Here is a 23,284-nt window from a genome sequence, read left to right as displayed (position 1 = left end):
TGCACAATAAATATGTGACAAATGAGTACATGACAACTAATTAATGACCATTTAACATTTTTTGTCTTTCTCCCTGTTTACAATTTGACCTAAACAATTTTATATTAACAAAATTTAGTGACAGCATCAATTTTAATTTTCATACATTAAAAATCAGTTGTAACACAAGGAGAGCAATTGAAAATTATTAGAAGGAATAAATGAGTAATACAGGTCACCTAAGTAATTAATTATAAATAAGTATTATACTTGATGGATTTTTCTGTATATCAAAAAGAAACAAGTATGTAATGTGGAAAATATGTTAACAATAGCAACAAAAAATTTAGGCATGTAAGAGAAAACTTAAGAAATATGAGAAAATAAAATTATACTATATTGAGGGATCTGAAAGATTTTAATAAATGGAGAAACATACAATTTCTGGATTAGAAAAATCAGTGAAGATATCAGCTCTCCATAAATAAATTAATAACTTTAGTGCTCCCACACCTGGAACCCTCCTTTGTACACACCCTCCTCACCTCATAGCTCACTTGACTTGGATGCCCATGAAGACCGCACTCCACAAGGATGTTGTCCTTTTGCAGCTTGGCCTCTGCTACCCTCCCATGGAGACATGCTCCTCACCTCTGGCCTTAGTCTGTTTTGTGCTGGTTTAACACGGTACCTGAAACTGGATGGTTTATAAAGAACTGAGATTTATTTCTTATAGTTCTGGAGGCTGGGAAGTCCACGATTGAGGGGCTCACATCCGACATGGGCTTTCTTGCTGCATCCCAAGGCAGAAAGCAGGAGGGGGAGCGGGGGAGGAGAGAGAGAGAGAGAGAGAGAGAGAGAGAGATCCACCACTCGACACTGTTGCAATGGGGATTAAAATTCTAACACATGAACTTGGGAGGGGGAATACATCCAAACCATAGCACTTCCCTTGGGCTCCAGCAGTTTAGTCAGGCTGCTGCTCTCTGGGAATGTCCTCTTCACCCTACTTGGCCTTCAACTCTATCCTGAGTAACTCCTGTGCATGAATAGGCTCCTGTCTTGTAACATCTGACATACTGTTCCTGGTATAGACACTCCCCTTACCCTAGCTGAGTTCTGATTCTCCATGCCAGGCATCACTCCCACACAGACCTGCCACTCCTTTGGGCCCCACACTTGGTCCACCATACCTCCTTTTCTTACCTTGCCTGGGACTGGCACTCACTTCTCTCTGCCCCTCCTAAAGGTTTTTGGACTGAATGATTTGGGAAGAGAAAAAAAGAAATACAGGAAAAGAAAGACGCCACAATATGCATTGTGTCAAAAATAAAGAGGAATACCCAAGGGAAATTAAATTTTATTTTTAAAAGGTGCCTACAGAAAATTGTCCAGAAGGATATAAATAAAATATTACTGTTGGTCATCTCTGAGTGGTGTAATGATAGGTGGATCTGGTTCTCTTGTTCAAATGCTTTTATGTAACTTCTGAGTTCTTAATAATGTGTTATTTTCAAGATATAATAAAGCAGCAGTAAAAGTGTTTTCTTTCTTTCTCTTTCTTTCTTCCTTCCTTCCTTTCTTTCTTTCTTTCTTTCTTTCTTTCTTTCTTTCTTTCTTTCTGTCTTTCTTTCTTTCTTTCTTTCTGTCTTTCTTTCTGTCTTTCTATCTTTCTTTCTATTTATTAAGAGGACAGAAAAGCTCCCACAGTGGAAGGGGACCCAAGGGGGTTGCCCCTAAAAGTATTTTCATTTGGACCAAATCAGTTAGAAAATATATTAACCATTAAAAGATAAAATCCAAGGAGAAGCTGAGAAATATGATGGTGTCAATTTTTACATAGGAATATATTGCCTTAGCTGCCAAGTATATTTCTGTATTTTGCATTATCAGGCAATCTTCCTTCTTTTTTTCTTCTTTCTCTTCTCCTCCTCCTCTTCTTGCAAATGTAATGGGAGAAATACCAATTGACTCAACACAGAGTATAGAAGGCATGCTATTTACAACACTGAAAAATTGAGATGAAGACATTTGAGCCACAAGGGAGATGGGAGATCCTATGTTGTGCTTACTACCTGAACTCTGACTTCAGTGCTATGCACTGTGTAGTCAAATTTATCCTTGCACAGGGTAGCAGAGCTCTGGGAGTTTAAAATAGTCACTGAAACTCTATTAATCTAAATATAACTTTTATTTTTAAGTTATCAGATTTAATCTCCTACCATTTCCTATACTGGCCAAAATATTATGGTTTAACAGGAAATTTTAGTTTCTCTTGAATGCTATAAAGACATGCACAACAAGTCTAAAAATAATTATATCCAAACCTATAATCTGGATAATTGAAGAGTGATGTTTCTGTATGAAATCTCAGTTTTGTCTATGTGACAAGTCATGTTTTCTTCACTTTCTCTGTGGGTCTCTTCCATCTGAACAGTTACTAAAGCTCTGGAAAGTCTGTCCCCCTATCCCTTGGCATTTGTTTCTCTCCTTCTTTTTCCTCCATCATGGTCTTTCAGCCCCTTACTACCTTCCTGTTGGACTATGGCAGGAAATCAATGTTTTTTCCTTATGTCTTTCCTCACTTAAATAAATTTGCTACCAAAATAATCTTTCTGAAGTGAAACTCTCTATTAGTTTAAAAATATCACCCTAAAACTCCCAAACTTCACTGACATTCCTTTGTCTAAAAGGTAAAGATGAGATTCCTAAGTGCAACATACATGGCTCCCTAGCACAGTTTTATCTTCCTTTTCTGTCCCATTGGTCACTAGTTCCCACATGTTCTACTTGAAACTGAACTATTGTGCCTGAGTGTGGCTCACACTGTAACTCTCTCCACTTTCCATGTTTGCCACCTCTAGGCATCTTTTTCATTACTCAAAAAATTTTTTTTGATTCAAATTCCTCCATCAAAGCCATCTTGACTTCTATAAGATCTGGGTTCCCTTTATCCACTTCTACCTTTCTTAATGGTCTTCATTTCTTCCTAATATATCATCACAAGTACTATTCTTTTCTCCTCTAATTAGACTTTGAGGGACACCAACAACGAAGTAGCTGTCAAAAAGAAATTAATAGAAAGCTATGATCTGGGATGAAGGTGAAAACCAGACTCTGCTTTGTGGTGATTAGACTGCATGTTTCTTGGTTGTTGGTGGATACTGGTCATGGAACCAAAGTGAAACACATTCAAAGTGAACACTCATGGGAGTCAAAGGATCTAAAACAACTTCAGCTGAAGGGTGGTTGAAAACATTTGAAATATATTTAGACAAATAAAAGAACTCTGAGGAGGAGCATAATATTTGCCTTCAAATGTTTGAAGGTGAGAATGGGTTTCTTTTAAAAATAACTATTTTACAGTGAGTACTCCTCTAAAACCCAGCAGTATCGATGGTACTCTTTTGTTCATTCCCATTAAACACAACAGCAGACTCTGTTGGTTCCACTTCTGGACTGTATCTTGTCTTTCTCTTGTATATCAACCTTGTTCAAATCTGCCATCATCAGACACGGATCACAGAGGAGTGTCTTTACCAAATTCCCCACTGCAGACCATTCCCCTCTGCACAGCCATTAGAGTGATCTTAGAATGTAAGTCAGGGTGTGTCACTCACCTACTTGTAACTCTCCATTGCATTTACAAAGCCCTCTGTCATCTAAGCTCCATCTCTTCTACGTTTTCCCCACTGTCCTCCTTCCCAATCCATTCTACTCACATTAGTCTTTTTGTCTCTCATCTCCATCAGACTTTTCCTCACCTTAGGGCATTCTCATGTGCTGTTTCCTCTGTTTGGATCCTCTTCTCCCAAATTATCACTTCTTGGTTTCCTCCTGTCAATCAGATCACAGATCAAAATGTAAGTGCTTAGTAACCAGTTCCAGAGCTTCCCATATATAGCATCTCAGCTTCTTCTTGCCCCCATTATATTATACTATTTTATTTTTTCTCTTAGCACTCACCAGATTTGAAAGCATCTTGTTAGTTTATTTATTTATTACTTCCTTATGGTCTGCTTTCCTCATTAGAATGCAACCTATTAATCAGGGACTTTGCTTTATTCATGACTGGCTCCTGAGAGGGTTTGGTGCTGACTAAGCAGATTGTTGACTGACGATAATCCATAGGCTAGGTATTTTGCAAATAGTGAAATTTAGGCTGAAAATGGTTAAGTTACTTGCCCAATTAATAAGTAGTTGAGTTGGGTTTGAAACCCAGGTTTTTCTCAGTATGAAGTTTATGCTTTATCCTGTTCCCTGGGAGACCTATCTTAGGAAACCCTAACCTATAAATTAGAAATATGGTGATTTGACTTGTCAAAAGACAAAATTACTACAAATTTAGTTTAAAGATCTAATTGACTTTTATTTGCGATTCTAGAATCAAGTAGCACCTCGGTTGCTTTACAGGCAGAAAAGGGCTGAAGAAAAGCAGAAACAACAGGAAGCAGATTGGTCTTTTCAAAGTGACTTTCTTTATAAGAGTTAAAACAGAGGGGACTTCCTTATCATGGCAAATGAGGCCCCTTTTGATTGATTACTGTGAATCTACTGGTCTTCTTGGACAACTGACCAATTTCAGATTGTTTTCTATGAGCACTTAGCATGAATGACTCCATTCTGGTTTGGTCTGTTCTGCTGGAGGCTTGTGCAGGCTAGTACAAAACAATGGTTTCCCATAAATTTTGACAATGGGTAGGGTTCTGTCTGAAGTTTTACAATTCAGGTGAACAGTTACTTTTGTGCTTCAGCAACTCTTTAAAAATTCACAGAGGCACTAAAATTCAACACAGTTCAAACATGTAAACATTTATAATATTAAAGAGAACAAAGGGCATACATATTTAAATTGTAGCAAAATCAAGAGTTTTATAAAGCAAAATTTCAGTGCATTTACAAGTTGGTAAACACGCTGCTGTCAAAATGTGAATATCAATTATAGTTGCATTTACATAATACTTATGATTTGTAAAGTGCTCCCAAGAATATGATCTCAACTCTTCTGTCATTATCAAAAATACTACATTTTCTTTCCTTATGTGTACACGGAATACAAAAGTAAAAATCAGCAAAAGTACTTCCTAAGTCAGCACTTGCCTTGCAGAGAGCAGCAAGCATTTATTGAGTATTGGAGAGTCTGATGAATTCCATAATGTGGAAATAATTCTTAGCCCCATTTTATAGATGGGGAAATGAGGTTATCAAGGTTAGGCAGCTTGCTTAAAGTCACACAAGGAGGCAGGCACAAAACCAGGACTTGAACCCTTTCTGGATTGACATGCTTGCAGGCATTTGTGACGCATTACTGCCTCAAATAAGTTTAAACAGTCATGTTACTTGTTTTATACATTTAGGATACAAAATATGGATCAAGATGGTAATTCAAGCTATACATGAAACAAATATTTAGGATTTTCAAATAACCAAAATAGAAGGTAGGAATTAGTGAATTAAGTTATTAAAGGTTTTGAGGAATTCAATAGAAAAAGAATACTTCTTATTATACAAGGGGGCATCCCAGAAAACCCACAATTATCCTTTTAGTGTGTAGGTACCTTGTATTACAGGCATCCCCTGCTAGGTGAGTGTTCTAGGAACCCATCAGTATCCATATACCAGCTGTTGTTGTTTTAAGAGGCTGCGCTTGGTTTTGGTAAATTTTTTTTGGAGATTCTTTCAACACATTTGCCCATTTCATGGTGGGTGATTTACATGAATAAGTGCCCCACGACTTCTTTTTGTTTCTCTGGGTGAAAAGAGTCCTTAAAGGGAAACATTTTGCCAGTGTGGAAGGGATGAAACAAAAAATGGCAGAAGCACCAGAAGTTTTCAAAATTGATGAGTTCAAAAATTGTTTGGAGCAGTGGAAAATGTGTCTTAATGGGTGTATTGCATTAAATGTAGAATACTTTGAAGGTGACTGAAGTTTAAACATGTAAGAATAAATATATAAATTTCTATAAATAAATTCTGTTTTGGGGGGCCCCCCTCATATATCATTTTTTCTCTTTTCCCTTAATCAGTACTCTAGAAGTTTGCTACAGTTTTATCTATTGCCATTAGTGTTTTAAGGCTATGGTTCATTATGAATTTACTATGTCATGTTGAGTTTTTCTGCTAAACTTTATAGGCTTTTAAAATTGAAGCCATGACCAATCATGAATTTACCATGTATAAGCTGTTAGATTTTTCTAATAAAACGTCTTAAGGTTTTAAAGGCTGAGGTACATTTGAATAATTTGTATCTGTAGAAATTACTGATAAATTATCTCCATTTTTACAATTTATTTTAAGTTGTGTAGAATTTGAAATTGATTAGAAGATAAACTCTTAAATGATATAAGTGCATATTCCCAGGCAAAGTCGTTACATGCAAGGGGTCTAACTGGAGTGAATGCAAGGTATAAACATCTTTATCATTTTCTACCACCAATGACATAAATTAAGACTGGTGATGAGAACAGGTAAGGGTGGAGACCTCTGCAATAAATGTACACTGTGGTGTTCATTGAAATTTGAGAAATGTTAAGGCCATTAAGACCATGTGAATTTTTAAATGCACTTGGTTAATTTTTGTACCTCAGTTTACTCATTCATATAAAATACAACAGCACATGGTAGAAGTATAAAATTTTGAGAAAAAGTATTCAAGAATGAATTGCATATTATTTTACTTAAAAAAAAGAATTTGGTTGCATGTGTCTCATAATCTTCAAATGATTTGGGGGGATTATGTTGGATACTTTGTTGGCAATACGATACATTTTCCAAATGGAAAAATCTGTAAAATATCTTTTACAAGTGGTTTGAATAATGAACATCAATCTTCAAGCCAATTGCTTCCCTCAATATTTGAACATGTAGAAGATATTAACCCTTTGAGAAGAGAAATGTGTCTTTTTTAAGTAAACATGTTTTTATCTATTTTATTCTCTCTTAGGGTGTTGTAGTTGATTATATACAGTGCTGCTTGACATTGTACACTTCTGTGATTATGGTAGTCTAAATAAACCTTCATTATTTTTTAAATTTTGAATAAATTACAAGATAGGACAATATCATAAAATTTTCACTTATTTATTAATTCAATTGATTTGTAATGAGTCCTTATTGTCTGAAAAATATCATTCTAGTTTCTGGGGAAATGCAGTGTGTCAAGTCATATTTCCTGCCCTCAATGAGTGTCCAGTACATTAGGGATGGATATAATATGCACAGAAACCACAAAGCATAATAAAACTAAGTACCTTATCCATTACAAAGTTCTGGAGCCTGACACAGTGCTTAGAGCACAGTAGGTACTCAGTGTATATTTACTACAGAATAAAATAAATGAATAAATATCCCCCCTGTTATCACTGGTTGCATAATATCCCATTGCATGACTATATTAGAGTTAATTTAACTCCATTGTTTGATATTTATGTTGTTTCCAATCATTCTGTACACAGGAATATGCTAAGCACCTAGGAGGAGAATTTCTGGGCTATTCTAATGTTGATAGATACTGCCCTCTGTAGAGTTGTTCAATTTGCATCTCACCAATAATGTAGAAAAATACCATTCTTTTTGATAATGCAGTGTGTTAGATTTTTGCCCATCTTGTAAGTAAAAATATTGCTATAGTTTTCATGTGTGTTTCTCTTTTCTATGAGTGAGGAAAAAAACCTTTCATAAGTGATTACTGTTTCCTTTTCTGTAAACCGTCACTTGTACTTTCCTTATTTTTTCTAATTTTTTTTTGAATAATTTGTATAACCATTTAGATATTGAGGAAATGAACTTTTTGCCTATAAGTCATACATTTTTTTCTTAATTTGTCATTTGAACTTTTATTGGTTGCTTGGCATGCAGAATATTTTGATTTTCTTTTAGGCTTTTTGGGTTTGCTTTCATCTTCAGAATTGGCTTGATCAGTCTGATACGCTGTTTTTTAAATTCCTATGAAGAACTTTCGTGGTTTTGGTTTGTCTGTTTGTGTTTTTGGTGTTACTGTTTAAAATTTGGAGCTATCTGCAGAATATTTAGTTGCAAGGTATAAGGTGTGGAATCAACTTTATTTTTTCCAGATGATTTGGCAGGGGTGCCAATACTAGTTCATCAGTAACTCATAAAACTTGTATGCTTTATTCAATTTAAGGACTAATTGAGAATCCATCCAGCATATTGTGTGTGTCAAACAGGAATAATGCATTTAATATCTTTAATGTTCTATTTAAAATATTAGTGTTTCAACACGATTTATCCTGAATATTTTGACATCATATAGAAAAAGTACCACCGGCTGCCCCCACCATTATACCTTCCTTTGCTCCAACTGTTCTCGTTCTCATGGGCCTGTATTGTAGGGTTTGACAGCCAACTAAGTTTCCTAATTAATGCTTACACTTTCTATTGCCTTTCCCCCTACTTGTCAGTTTATCTATCTAAGCATTTTTCTTCATGGCACCTATCACTTCATTATATGTGTTCTCAGAGATTTTGGTCTGGCAGATACCATCAGTAATTCCATCTAATTAAAAAAATTGCATACAATATGCAATATTCAATGAATAATAATTAGAAATAGATTTTGATTACATCTTAAAATCACTGCAAAAACTTGTCATATCCAGAGAATTTTAAAGATCTTTAAGCCTAATTAGAAGGTTAGCCTGATAATACAAATACCTGTGAATAAAGAGAGTTCATTTTAGAGAACTGGTTATCTCTAGACAGAGCTCTACAAAAGATACATGCATTGATAAAACCCCATCCTCTCCTCTATTAGTTTTTTAAGGACTCCATAGACATGCTCTCTGACAACATATCCTTAACTCAATTTCACTCCAATTTAGGAGTGAAATAGGAACAATTCTTTTTTGAACATTTTAAACTTTAATGTGGCCCTTTCTATTAAAGTACACAGTTGCAGTTATTGCTACAGGCCAGGATGGCTGGCTATAGTAAATTCATGAGCTCTTCCATGTTGAGAGGCAGAGAGGGCTGTGAATAACCTTTAATTCCAAGAATATGTCTAGTTCACAGTTCGACATACTATATATACCAGAATTTCTCTAGCTTAATATAGATAAGTTTGGGTCATGTTTTTGGTTGCATCAGAAAAATCGTTCTAGTTATTAATGTGGTTGGAAGTGAAATAAGAAATTAATTCTTTTCCTTTTCAGTCACAATTTTTTGGTGCCGTTTTTCTGATTTAATTTGGAAACAATGGAAAGTTGAATTAACATTATGGATTTTGGTTCTAGATCAATATTTATACTCTTTGGATAGTGCAGAGCCTCTTATTTCTGACCATGTTTTTAGAGCTATTCATGTTTTCGCAATTACTTGAATAAAACTTTATTATTATCTACACAGCTGACTTATTTTAACTCTAAGTCTCTTTTCCCCAATTGCACAGTTAGTTTTCTTTTTATTGCCTAGAAATTGTGACTTAGCTCTTGGCTAGAGATTACCTTTAGGCATGGGAAAGCAGTGTATTTTACCCAGCTAATGTATATTTTGTAATTGATGCTAAGACAGGAGACTAGATAATACCAGTTGAAGTGCTATAGCCTGGGGGACACACAGAAAACCTTTCAGTAGACTGTGAGATAGTGAAGGCTTCTCAGCATGGGTTGTCCATGGTGCTGGCTGTCGAGAAATATGTAGTAGCAGCAACTAATAGGAGAGTCTGGGTGTGGGCGAGATTTTGCTGAACTCACCCCATTGTTAATAACAAAGTTACTTCCATGGAACTAAATTTTTACTGATGTTAGTAGAAAAGTATTCACTGAACCCTTCTGTGTGTAAGTCATATTCATACCAACAACACTTATTTGCTAGTCACTTCCATCTGATGTACCTGATTCTTAACAGGGAGATAAAGGCCAACTCCTTCCCACATTTGTTTAAACATCGGTGGAAACTTGCTTGTAAGATGCTTTTAGCAACACTAAGGTTTATAATTGTTATTTCTGTTGCTTGGAAAATAATGTAAAAGCTGTATTGTCTTCTGTTTGATTTTTGAATGTTTAGAGCAAACCTGGCTTATGTGTGAAGCAGCCAGAAAAGGATGAAAGTCTCGCCAGTATTTGATTGTGGTGCAGGATTAAGTATTTATAAAACTATGTGCTGCCTGGCAGCGTCGAGGCTGTCTGTCCTTCAGATGAGACGGAAGTGCAGTTGCACTGCTGTGTGTGAAGGACAAACAGAGACATTACATGCATTGGGAAAGGGAAACTTACCATAAATATTAGGAAAACATTTACTAGGGAAATCTGGGCAGTGATGCAATTGGTTGTTTAAAGTTGCCTTACAGCTGTTGTTATTCCTAAAGCTTCAGCTTGAGTTCCTGTTTAGATTGGTACCTGGTTTTGTTTTTGTTTTTGTTTTTGAAGCAAAAAATGTCTATTTTCTTCCTCTCTCCCTCCCTCCCTCCCTTTCTTTTTTAAGAGATAGAATCTTGCTGTGTTGCCCAGGTGCCATCATAGGGCACTATAACCTTACAGTAGCTGGGACTACCACTGCACCTGGAAAATTTTCTATTTTCAAACAATTCCAGCTTCAGAGAATTTTCACCAGCAGAAATAATAGTCAACTACTGTTGCTTTCCTATTATTATGTGAAGCAAGCCAGATTGTCTGTCTGCCTATCTATCTATCTAACGTATTGTCTCCAGTTTCTTTTTAATTCCTTCCAGTTTTATTTGCTCAAATAAGTCTTCTGGTGACTATTATTATAATTTTAAATATGATTTTTATATCTCTGCTTCTTTAATTAATAGCTCTAAATAATATCTATATGCTCCATACTCTGGAAAATAAGAAATTAACATATTTTCTTCACTTTTGTCTCTTTTTTCATACTATATTCTAATTTTTGCTTGATATATTATTGGTTTTTCATTGTTATGATTTGTGACATTTGTATTCTGTCTTGAAATATAATTAACGCTTCTTATATAGGCTGATAAACATTAAAAATTAGTTATCAGAGCTTACAAATTATGATGTGCAACTATTTTCCACTGTGCAACCATTTGAGACAAAAATATAATGCTATGATATTGAAACTTTTCCAACTAGAAGAGAATTTCCCGACCATTAATATCTCATAGATCTTCTTTTATTTGTTTCTAGCTTTATTTTCTTCTTCAGGTTCATACTCAGTTGCCATGGTTTACTGTATTCACGTTGACATTTTCTTGAATTCCTTTCTCATTTTTCGGAGTGTTTTTTTCATAGGGGGTTCAGAGAAAAAAGTATGAGCTTTTGCATATTCTGGAATGTTTTATTTGGGAATCATTTTCAGTCTAGACATAAACTCCTAGTTTCAAAACTTTCTGTCCATCTACAAAGGTATTATTTTACTGTCTTCTGGCATTCAATGCTACTGATGATAAGTCTAATGCCAATCAGATTTTTTTAGTAATCCTCTTTTCTCTCTGGAATTTCTTGAGAGTTTCTCTGTACTGTTGTTATTTGTGTTAGTTTCTATTGTGAGCCATAACAAATTGCCATAACTGAGTGACTTAAAACAACCGAAATTTACTGTCTCACAGTCTGGATACTAGAAGTCTGAAATCAAAGAGTCAGCAGCACCATGCTTTCTCTGAAGGCTACAGAAAGAATCTGTAAGAATAACTTTCTCTTAGCTTCTTGTGTTTACCAACAATGTTCAGCATTCCTTGGCATAAATCACTGCCTTCATCTTCTCATGATGTTCTTCCTCCTGATGTTTCTTTGTGTCTCTTCTCCCCTTCATATAAGGGCACTAGTTGAATTGCAGTGGGGTCCCACTCCAATTCAGTGCGACCTCAACTTAACTTGATTACATCTGCAAAGATCCTATTTCCAAATAAGGTTACATCATAGGAATTGATGATGAGGAATTCAGCATACACTTTGAGGGGATGTAATTCAACCCACAGCAGCAATCTAAAGTTTTACCAGAATATGGCCAATGTGCTTACTTAACTCTACTTAACACACAGTGAATTCTTTCAATTTGGAGACTTACATTTGTCTTCAGCTTTAATAAATCGTCTTCTGTTATCTTGTTAATTTATTCCCTTTCATTGTGTCTGCTGCTGTTTCTTTTTGGAACTTATATTTGTTAGATATTTAACTTTTTGCATTGGCTCTATTTCATAATCTCTCTATTTTATTTCCCTTTTGATCTTTTATGCTTTATGTTCTAGAAGATCCTATGACTTCCTTTTCCAGATTACCAACTTTGTTCCTATCCTTTCTTTTTCAGTCAATTTTTGATATGTTATTTATGCAATCGCATTTTAATTTCTACGATGTCTTTTTTATTTTACCATTTTTTGGATACAGTATATACTCAAATTCTCTGAGGATGATAATAATAATATAATAATAATAATTATTATTATTATTTGCTTTTTCTTGAATCATCTCTGTTTTTACTGGGGTCAGTTATTCTTAAAACTTTTGATTTTCCATGTGATCCTTGGTGGTATATTTATAATTATAAAGGTCTGTAATGATTGGCTTGGGTTTCTACTGCAGTTTTGAGGATCATTTTCTCTTCTAGAATTCTTGTATCAATGACGGGGCTGGGCTGTAGGTCTGTGTGAGGGACTGAAGGCTGAACAAATGATATGTAGACTTTCCTTTAGGGTGTGTGTATGTGTGTGTGTGTGTGTGTGTGTGTGTGTGTGTGCAGGTGTGTAGCAGAAGACAGATTAGGAACACCAGCAAATTTTAAAATAAGAGAGGGCTTTGCTCAGGGGCTGGACACTTTAATATTTTTTCTCTCCCTGCTGGTGCTACTTCCCTCTCTGCTCTTTTGGACCGCTATTTAATGGTCTTTGGAGTTACTTTAAGCTCTCTTCTGCTTCTCTATCAAGTTCTAACACCTTTATTTGGCACTTGTGTGTCCAGTCAGGTATTCTACTTTCTTGAAAGAACATTTCTGCATTTCTCTGACTTTATCCTCTGGGTAAAAATGACAGTTGCCATCCTCTCTTTTACGCTAGTTAAAAGGAGGAGGGGCTTAACTTCCTAGCTATTCAGCTATGTTATTCTGTGATGAGTTACCTAGATGACTCCTCCATACCCCATGCCATACTTTGTTTTGGTTAACCGTGCACCTGGGAAGACCTGTTCTAACTCCAGTCTCTTGTGGGGCATTTCTTCTCTTCTTTCTCTGATGTACTAATCCCATCATCATTCTATCTTGCAAAAATGCCTCAACATTTCTGTTTTTCTTGTGATAAGCTTTCTCATTTTTCAGCATTGATGTGATATGTCTATTAAAATAGATTTTTCAGTGGGTCTCTGAAAGAGGGACGTGAACTAAGATGTGTAATCTTCTAATGCAGATTTTTTATACTCTTCAACTTTTAATTTCTATTCTTAAATATCTTACCACATAGAATTTTATGTGTGCATACATGTGCACATGTGTGTACATATAAACACTGATTACATTAATTAGCAGATTGGCAGAATTTTATCATATGTTTTTTGTCTACTTTTTTATTTTCTTTGGCATCTGGGAAAGTAAAAATTTGCATTGTTGTTATACAGTGCTTTTCTGTATTGATGCTGTATGAAGTACATTTCAAACATTAATCCTTAAGAAATCAAATGCATTCTTGAATGTTTAATGAGCCCACTTTACTAATTGGTCTTAAGAATGGAAATACTTTCAGGTTAAAAGCTTTTACAGTTATATAAAACAATTTGATGGCAGAGTTTAAAGATTTGATACTTTTTTCTTTTATGTTTATAAGATTAAATAATGCATAAGAAACTTCAAATTAAGAGAGAAATATTTTAAATCTTTCTTTTGCAGCCAAAAATCGTGGAATTGCCATTCCAGTGGATTTGGATAGCCAAGTTAATACTCTTTTCATGAAGAGCCATTCCAATATGGTGCAGAGAGCAGCCATGGGTTGGAGACTTTCAGCTCGCTCTGGGCCACGCTTTAAGGAAGCTCTTGGAGGGCCTGCTTGGGATTATAGGAATATTATTGAAAAATTACAGGTACAACAAGAGCATAAAATGATATTAATATTTTCTAAATTGCAATTTTAAAATCTGTAGTCATACAAATAAAGTATAGTTGAAGTTAATAAAAGTCTAGTTTGGGGATCAGATTGACCTTACAACTCTCTACTACCACTACCCTTTTAAAGCACATAGCTTCCAGGCAAAAGTTGTTGTTATTTATGAATGAATGTATACTATTTAATATGTTTTGATAGTACAATAGTGTGTCCTAACTTCAAAATAATAATCGTAATACCAATAATAGTATTGGTAAAATAATTTGCCATAAAGATTTATGTATGATTCATAATCTTTCTGCAATTTATTTTTCAGTATTCTCTTATAATCCTTTGGTCAGAATGGTCCAAGCACCTTTGCTCCCAAATTACTTTCATAATATCTCCGTAATACTTTTGGCCTGGACATTGTATTCGTTTGCTAACACAAACTAATTAGACATGATATTAGTTTGCTAGGGATGCCATAACAGGATATTACAAACTAGGTGACTTAAACAGCAGCAATTTATTTTCTTATAGTTCTGGATGCTACAATTGCAAGATCAAGGTGTCAGCAAGTCTGGTTTTGTCTGAGACCTCTCTCCTTGGCTTGTAGATGGCTACTTCTCGCTGTGTCCTTACATGGTCCTTTCTTGGTGCATGCATGTGTCTGTGTCCTAATATCCTCTTCTTATAAGGACACCAGTCATATTGGATTAGGGCCCACTCATGTGAAATCATAAAAAATCTTAATTATTTTTTTAAAGACTCTGTCTCCAAATAGAGTCACATTCAAAGGTACCGCAAATTAGGTCTTTGACATATGAAATCTGAGGGATACAATTCTGCCCATAATAGACATCCTCCCGCCTACATAATTAGTAGGATATTTCATGGGGTTGAATTGGAGTATAGTTTGAGAAAATTATTCTGGTTTGATGTATAGTCAGCACATGAACAGAAATAAATACCATGAGGTCACAAGTAGATGCATTTTATATGAAATTAAAAGAACAAGTTAGATTCAGAGAGCATGAGAAGCTCAATGGGTATGAGTCATTAAAAATTTTGGGGAAAATGCTATCATAAACGGTTAAGCAGTTATTGGTTTGCAGGATAGAATTATCAGTAAGAGACTAGAGGAAAGCAGATTAGTAAGGAGTTATTTAAGGTCATTAGCCACTTGGTGGTATGAGTAAAATGAAGAAACAAGCAACACTAATGAAGGCAGTGTCAGCAGACCTGGAGGTTCTTAGATGGAGGTAGAGAAAAGGCATAAGATGAGTTTAAGAGGCCTGATGATTGAAGGCTAGGGGATATTGTTAAAACTTTTTTCATTGTAAGAGTATAGTAGAGAGGAGGAGAGGACACAATAGGAGGGCAATGGCTATGGTTACTGAAAATGCACGGAATTAGGCTCAGGCTGCTGTATATGTTGGAAGTTAAATCTACATTTGGAGACAGTAGTTGGAGCAATTATAGTGGTTGTTATTGCTGAAAGAGAGAATAAGAGATAGAAAAAAAATAGAATACCTTGTGAGAGTCTAAGAATGACAGAAGGGCCAACAATGAGTGAAAAGAAAGTCAGGGTTAGAAAGAAGGAAGTTCCACGGTAAGGAGCACCAAGAAAGTAGAACATTTCAGAGAGGCAGATAGTGTCAACCAGCATAGAGAGGGTGTGTCTTAAGCTTCTTTTAGCATAGGGATAGACATTTATTCAATAAATATTTATTTAGTGAAAATTCTATACTCGCCACTGTGTTAAATGCTGGAGATAGAGCCATGGGGTTTTTGCTTTCATGGGACATACATTTTAATTCATCAAATAAGTAAAATGATAGATAATTAAAACTGCTATGACTAAAATAAAGCAGGGAAACAACATGGTGGAGAATTATTGGGAGGGAGAATGATCCTGTAATTAGGGCGTTCCTCTTTATCAAGGTGATATTTGAGTTGAGACTTGAATAATGAAGAGGAATAATCTATTTAAAGATTTGAGGACAGAGAGTTTTATGGGTAGGGAACAGTAACTGCAAAGGTGCTAGGCAGGAATGAGGCTGATGGTTTTGAAAAACCAAGAGAAGCCCATTGGGACAGGAATTTAATGATTAAAGGAGGAAAATATGAGATAAGGGGCCAAATCATATAGAGACTTACATGGTGCTGTGGTCTGAATATTTGTGACTCCCCATTCATATGTTGAAATTCTGACCCCAAGCTGATGGTTTTAGGAGGTGGGGCCTCTGGGAATTGATCTGGTCATAAGGATCAAACCCTCATGAATGGGATTAGTGCCCCTATAAAATAGGCCAATGGAAGCTCATTCAGCCCTTCTATCATGTGAGGACACAGCAAGAAGTCCATGAATCAGGGAATAGGTTCTTACCAGGTACCAAGTCTTGCAGGACCAGAAGCTATCAGGAATTGAAAGAATGGTAAAGACATGGATGGACAATAAAGTGTGATGTCACAGAAGCCAATAGCAGAAAGTGTATCAAAGAGTAGAAACCAGTGTGTAAAATGCTTTGCAGTGATTGAATAAGATGAGGACGGACAGGTAACCACCAAGTTTGAGTGATGATTGCAGCTAACTTGTGCTCAATAATAATTATAAGCATTTATGCGGGATGCGTGGCCAGTGTGTGTTAGAGGCTGTTCTGTGCACTTACCTTTGAATCCTCACAGAAAGCTCACATGATTGCTAATTATATCATTATACCAAGCTTTCACTCTGGCAAACAGTGACTTCAGAGGTTGCATAGTTGGCTCATAATCAAAATAAGAGATAAAGACAGAATTCACATCATAGCAGCTTGAACATCATTTGTTTAGTAAATGAAATAAAGGAGAGGTCATCTGAAAAAACAGGAACAATTTAGTGACATTAAATATTGTACTGTTTGATCAGTATACTCTCTTTCCTCTTTTTATATAATATCTAGTTTTTCCCTTTTTCTTATTTTTTTATTTTTTTATTTTTTTTGAGTTGGAGTCTCACTCTGTTACCCAGACTGGAGTGCAGTGTCCGCTCCCAGCCACCGCAACCTCGACCTGCTGGGCTCCGGTGATCCTTCCGTCTCAGCCTTCCAAGTAGCCTTATTTTTTTTTCTGGTATTATTTTTAACTGTTGCAGAAATCTCTCAGATAGCCTATTTAAAGTAGTTGAAGTAGATAGGGAAAGTGTTAAGCACAAGTTAACTCCTGAAATCTTGCCATAAGAAAGCAAGAGGGTGATATCTCCATCTGGGCTTTTCTAGCTACGAGTAGCAATAAGCAATTGGCAGTTTTCTGCTTAATAAAATATGATAGCTATATTTTTGGGGAGAATAAATTGCTGCTTTATGTGAGAAGATTTTTTTTTGTCTTCTAACATAATTTAAAAACAAAAAGGGAATGCTTTTACCATTAAAGAAAGTTCAAGAAATTATCGTTGGCTACAGTTCATTTTAGAAACACATCAATTAAGATGCTTTCAGCTTTAATTGACACAATATTCAACTAAAAGTGTCTTAAATAGTAATGACCATATTGTTTCACATAGCAAGAAACCTGAAGTTGTAGCTCTCCCCGAGTTTGGTTAGTTCAGCCACCTGACTTAGGTCAGGGCCCCTAGAGCCCAAGGTCTATTGGCATTCAGCTTAAAGCTGATCTAGGGTCACAAGAAGTGTGATTTTGGATGCACACCCTCAAGCTGTCATCAGAGCTATAGGTGGTTTTGAAAGAATCTTCTCACCCCCAACACATGCCCAACTCAGCAGACTTCACCTGATGTTTTACTGACTGGGACTGTGTCACATAATCATGCCTAGACCTATTGCTAGAGGAGGAAATGGAATAACCATACCTGGCTTAAACTAATCAACCTTGACCCTAAACTGAGGGAGCTCCTCTCCCTGAGAATGTTGCTGTGTGATGCTGAAACAACTTTGGGAATCTGTTAGCAAGGAAGAGAATAAAGAAAGGCTGTTGAGTAGGTGACCAATAGGGTCTATCCCAAAATGCAATTTGAAATTTTACTGAATGTCATTGAACCACTGTGTAGTACTAATACTGTTTATAAGTAATATTTCAGTGAAGAGCCATCACTGGAAGAAATGATTAGCTCTGGATAATCAGTGAACATAAGAAATCTTTTTCTAACTGCTTGCCTAGTATGCCCCCAATTTATTCTAATGTAATGAATTTATTGTAATTTAATGAACATTTCCATTATAATCATGGATATCATGGGGCACATACATTAGCATCTTATAACTTAGAAATCTTATAGCTACCCACCCCTCCCTTGTCTTTTAATTAAATCTCTAAAACAGAGAACCAGGCTGTATTCATACATAAAACCAACGATAGTACAGATATTTGGTGCCACGGGAAGTCAGGGTGCATCGTCTCTGAAATCCCCATGTCTCATTCCTGGTTCGTGTATTCTTAGGCATGTCTTATCTTCAAAGGTGTAATCTGACTTAGACCTTCACATGGGTTCTTTTGTGCTTTACTCTTTAGGATGTGGTGGCCTCCCTGGAGCAACAGTTTAGCCCAATGATGCAGGCTGAATTCTCAGTGTTGGTTGATGTACTGTACAGTCCAGAACTACTGTTCCCTGAGGGTAGTGATGCAAGAATCAGATGTGGTGCTTTCATGTCCAAGTAAGTGAATACAATCTGAGATTCTGCTAGTGTGACTAAACTAACATTTGTGCTTTTTTACTCCACTGATGTATAATGATAGTCCACAAAGTATGTGAAAGGTCTAAAATCCATGTTAAAATACACTGCCAAAATAATTAAATTGAGTCATTTGAAATTTTACTTTTGTGAAGGTCAAGTTATCATATTTTACTACAATTTACTGAAAATGAAGTATGTCAGTATTGGGCACAAATGTCATGCAAAATAATATTTGGGTTCTCATTCATTTCTGTAATTATATGATGTGACCTTTAAGAGATTCTTGTTTGAAGTCACTGATTTTTGTTAACATAGGGAGATAGGAAAGGGAGTCAGTGTTTTCTGAGGTCTTACTCTTGTCCTTTGTGTTTACTTATTTTGTTTTATCTGCATAAACACCCTCAGAGATTGAGGAGTCAGCCTCATTTCAGAGATGAGAAACTGAGGTCCAGGTGAGTTTCAGGTGAAGAGACTTTGATCCAACACATGTACATGCTGCCTGCATGGTTCTTATCTGCAGCTCTGACATTTACTTATTTTTCTCAGCATTTTTGTGGTATTGTCTGATGGATTATAGCTGATATGTTTACCCTTAGCATATTTTCTTATTCATGGTAAGTGAAACATTCTCAAGAAAGATCTGCATTTATAAGCAGTTGTGAGAAAAAACATAACTAACTCCAGAAAGGAGAGACTGTCTTTAAGGGGAAGGCTCTTCATTGAGTGATCTGCAGGTTAGTACACGGAGACTCGAGATGCCAGTCAGAAGGTGCTTGGATTTCCTGAGGAGCGTCTCTGGATGGAAAATCAGTCAGATGAGGCTGTGTGATTGAGTATATTGCTGAAAGAGGTTTAGGAGCTTCCTCCATTGACTATGGTATCCTAAGGTAGAAATTGAAGGTCTAGGAGACACAAGAAGTGTGTTCCTTTCTTTCACCAGTTAAAGCTGGGACTTTAGTGGAGAAAACAAAGTATATGATGAGAATAACTGACTATAGGGATCTTGTTGAAGAATAGTTCAAGTTTTTCTATTATGGCCAGAATCAGGGATTTTTGAGCAAGATACATGAACATTGTATCTTAGGGGGCTGGGAAGAATGTATTTGTCTGGGCACTTGCCAGTCTTCTAATAAAGATTTTTAAATGAAGAGGCCCAGAGTGTCTGTATTAATGATGACTGCTGAGAACATTAGAAAGAAAATTGTGCGTGGAGATATTACCTAGTAATTCAGTATATAGAAGCATCTTTGACAAACACCCTTCAACTCCTATGAATATGTAACACTGTATAGAATATGGTTAAAAAGTAGGTAATAAACCTGATAGTTTTTAAGTTCAGTAAATCAATATCCCAGAGTCTTGACAGCCTGGACTTGACGGGACTGGCAACCACTGGTCCTCTGATTAGATTGTTCCTGCTACTAATTTTTATAAATAAAGTTTTATTGAAATACAGCCATGCTCATTCATTTATGTACTGTCTATGGCTGCTTTAATACTGCTGTAAAAGCATCAGTTAGTTGCCACAGAGACTGTAGAGCCCACAATGGCTAAAATATTTACTATCTGATCCTTTAGAGAAAAGGTTTGCTGATTCTTTGTCAAGAACTAGGGTGCCAGTATGGTGGCTACTAGCCACATATAGCTATTTAAATTAATATTTAAAATGATCAAAATAAAATGAAATAAAAATTTACTTCCTCAATGAATTTGCCACATTTCAAGGACTTGGTAGTCACATGTGGCTAATGGCTACCAAATTTGACAGCGCAAATATAGAACATTTCTGTTATTGCAGGTGGTTCTGTTAGACAGCAGTGATCTAGAATTTGAAGATCTCAGTCTATGAGAAAGTGATATAAAGTAACTAAGGATATCAAGTAAGGAGTGAACCTGTGCCAAAGATGGATGAAAGCCTTAGCACCATTAGATAAACTAAGAGCAGAGAAACAGAAGTAATATGATAACGGGAATATATGGCACATCCTATACCCAGTTGAAGGAAAAGGATGTCACCTTTACTTTTGTCGTTAGAAAAGAGATTTATGGCCTGAGACTCAGGAATATCTGTTTTTTGCTCTAGCGTTCACTCAACCCCTTCCCCAACTCTGAAGAGCCAAGGGTTTCATTGGCAAGATTATCTAACAAAATTAGAATCCAACTTTATTAATATGCAAGGGGCCTGTTACCATGCTGGTAGAGCTTAGTTGGATAATATAATTTTAGGGCAAGGGCCTAAGTGGAGCTTCCTCCTTCCTGAAGTGAATCTGATTCTTGAGATCTGTTGACTCAGGTGAGGGTACAGGAGGACGTGAAGAACAGACTCCAGGAAAGAACTTGAAATCACAGATCGACATATCACATAGAGTGAGAGAGCAGAGAGTGGGTCAATGAGACTGTTAAACTTTAAGGTGGCTGGTCAGGGTCCATTCGAATGAGCATCTACTCCTCCCTTATTAAGGAGAATCTCGGTGTTTTTCAAACTGTGGGATGTGATCCATTTATGGATTTTTAAATTGACTTAGGTAGAGACAACTGACTAATTTATTTTTATTTTTTATTTTTTTAATAATGTATATATTTTATTTTGAAGTTGTGGGGTACAGTGAAGGATTAGGTATACAAATATTCATTGTGCAGGTACCCTTGTTGATGAGGTACCCCCTCATCAACAAGGGTACCTGCACAATGAATATTTGTATATTGACTACCGTTAATCCCACCTCCTTCCCCTCGCTGCCCCTCCCACCCCCCGATAGTTTCCTGCCACTGTCAATCCTTTTCTTATAGTATTATGGGAGTTGTTCAAGGTCTAATTGAAAAATGAGTTCGAAAAAATATGGAATATTAGAGGAGACCTTGTGTAGAAAGGATGACATGTGTCAGTTCGCATACTTACACTTGTGTAGTTATATCCTGGGTTGCTTTCTGAAAGGTATTTCTTACTTTGATCACAGAAAAAAATACTTGAAAGTCACTGATCTAACCCAAATAAACATTATGTGATCTACGAATACCTTTTATAAGTTTGTGGCTTATGTTGGCTCTGAAGCTAGATGGATCTGAGCCCATTTCCATGTCTTACCATTTAACAATCATGTAACCACAGGCAAGTTGCTGTGTCTCTCTGGGCCTCAGTTTTCTCATCAGCAAAATTAGTCTGAACCTGTCTCGTTGAGTTGAGGTTGACTTGAGAGAATTCCTGGAAGTCCTTGGGCTTGACCCTGATATTTGATAGGCACTCACTAGCCATTAACTAGTGAAAGCTCACTTTTGTCTGAGGGTTATGTCCCAAAGTATTTATGTCACTGGAATTGGATCATGTACTGTTATTCTACACCATTTTGTTTCTCTCGAAAGACATAAATCGCAGGGCCATTTTGAAGCTTTTTAACAACACAAGCTATATGTGCTAAGTTATAAATTATGCTTATGGGCATTTGCTTCCATTCTTGAGTTGTTATGTAATCGTGATCCCAAAACTCTACTTCTAACAGAACACAGTGCATGGCCTTTTATGTTTGTATTTAGGTTGAAGAGAAATATTTTTAAAGGCTTAATGTTTTCTTTTAAGGTTGATTAATCATACAAAGAAACTAATGGAGAAAGAAGAAAAACTGTGCATTAAAATTCTTCAGACATTACGAGAAATGCTAGAGAAGAAAGACAGCTTTGTGGAAGAGGTAATTTTTGTTTAATTTTTAGTATTTGGAAATAAAGCAGGTTTTCCAGAATACTGTAACCTATGAATTGCAATAGGCAATTATGTGATTGCTTTCATTATATATTAATGGTGTGTGTACTTAGATAAATTAGATAATTTGAGTTTTTATGGTATTCATCTCTCATGCCTTGTTTTGGATCGAGAAATAACTAAGATTAGAGTGGCCTAAATATTTGGCTTATTGGTTTTATTATATTCTGTCTTGTATCTATATTTTTTTCTTCTATGACTTCAGTGGACCAAATGACCTTTTTAAACATTGAGTGACTGAGATGCATTATTGAGATTTTGCATAAAGCTCTGCCGCATATTGAGAATGTCTATGCATTTTGACATATGTTAAATTTTTGTTGTGCATATATGTTTGTTTTTTGATAATATTGTTCCAAATATTATAGAAATAACACTATTTTTAATAATGGAGCAGTCAGTTTCTATTCTTAACTAAATTAACTTGAGATTGCACAGTTGATTTTCAGGGAAATACCAACTTATAGATAATAATTGTCAGTCTGTTATTTTAAATGACAACTCAGGTGCTCATTAAGAGATAGCTAGCAGCATGTTTAATACCCAAGGTGATACACTTAAATATAAAATATAAATCTAGAGAAGTTTTTTTAAAGCTTTCTATCTATACTTTTATCTTAGGTATCAAACACAGTTTATACTTATGCACCTTAATACCTTTTTGGTCTGTTTCTGTAAATACTAATCTGATATTTTATAACTGGAAGGATTTTATTTTATTTATCAATTGAGGTATATGCTATCTAATTCCAAAATCATCGTACTATTCTAAAAAATGAATTCTGGTTGAAAAGAAATGTAGTAAAATCTGAATATTAACTAAAGAGGCATTGCTCCAAAATACTTCATTTGAATCAGATATTTGTTTCAGTA

At 35.7% G+C, this 23,284-nt stretch overlaps 1 protein-coding gene across 1 annotated transcript in view; it reads left to right on the top strand.

The window, feature by feature from the left end:
• Positions 1–23,284, top strand: part of ITPR2 (inositol 1,4,5-trisphosphate receptor type 2) — a 496,128-nt gene that overhangs the window by 263,855 nt on the left and 208,989 nt on the right. The window contains exons 35-37 of the mRNA XM_008058785.2: positions 13,792–13,982; positions 18,494–18,636; positions 22,232–22,340. Of these exons, the coding sequence (XP_008056976.1) occupies positions 13,792–13,982; positions 18,494–18,636; positions 22,232–22,340 (443 nt within the window). The remainder of the gene's footprint in view (positions 1–13,791; positions 13,983–18,493; positions 18,637–22,231; positions 22,341–23,284) is intronic.

Source organism: Carlito syrichta, unplaced genomic scaffold (genome assembly GCF_000164805.1).
Source record: "Carlito syrichta isolate Samal-C Ts95f unplaced genomic scaffold, Tarsius_syrichta-2.0.1 Scaffold303626, whole genome shotgun sequence".
Lineage (NCBI taxonomy): Eukaryota > Metazoa > Chordata > Mammalia > Primates > Tarsiidae > Carlito > Carlito syrichta.
This window is presented reverse-complemented; position numbering and strand designations above follow the sequence as displayed.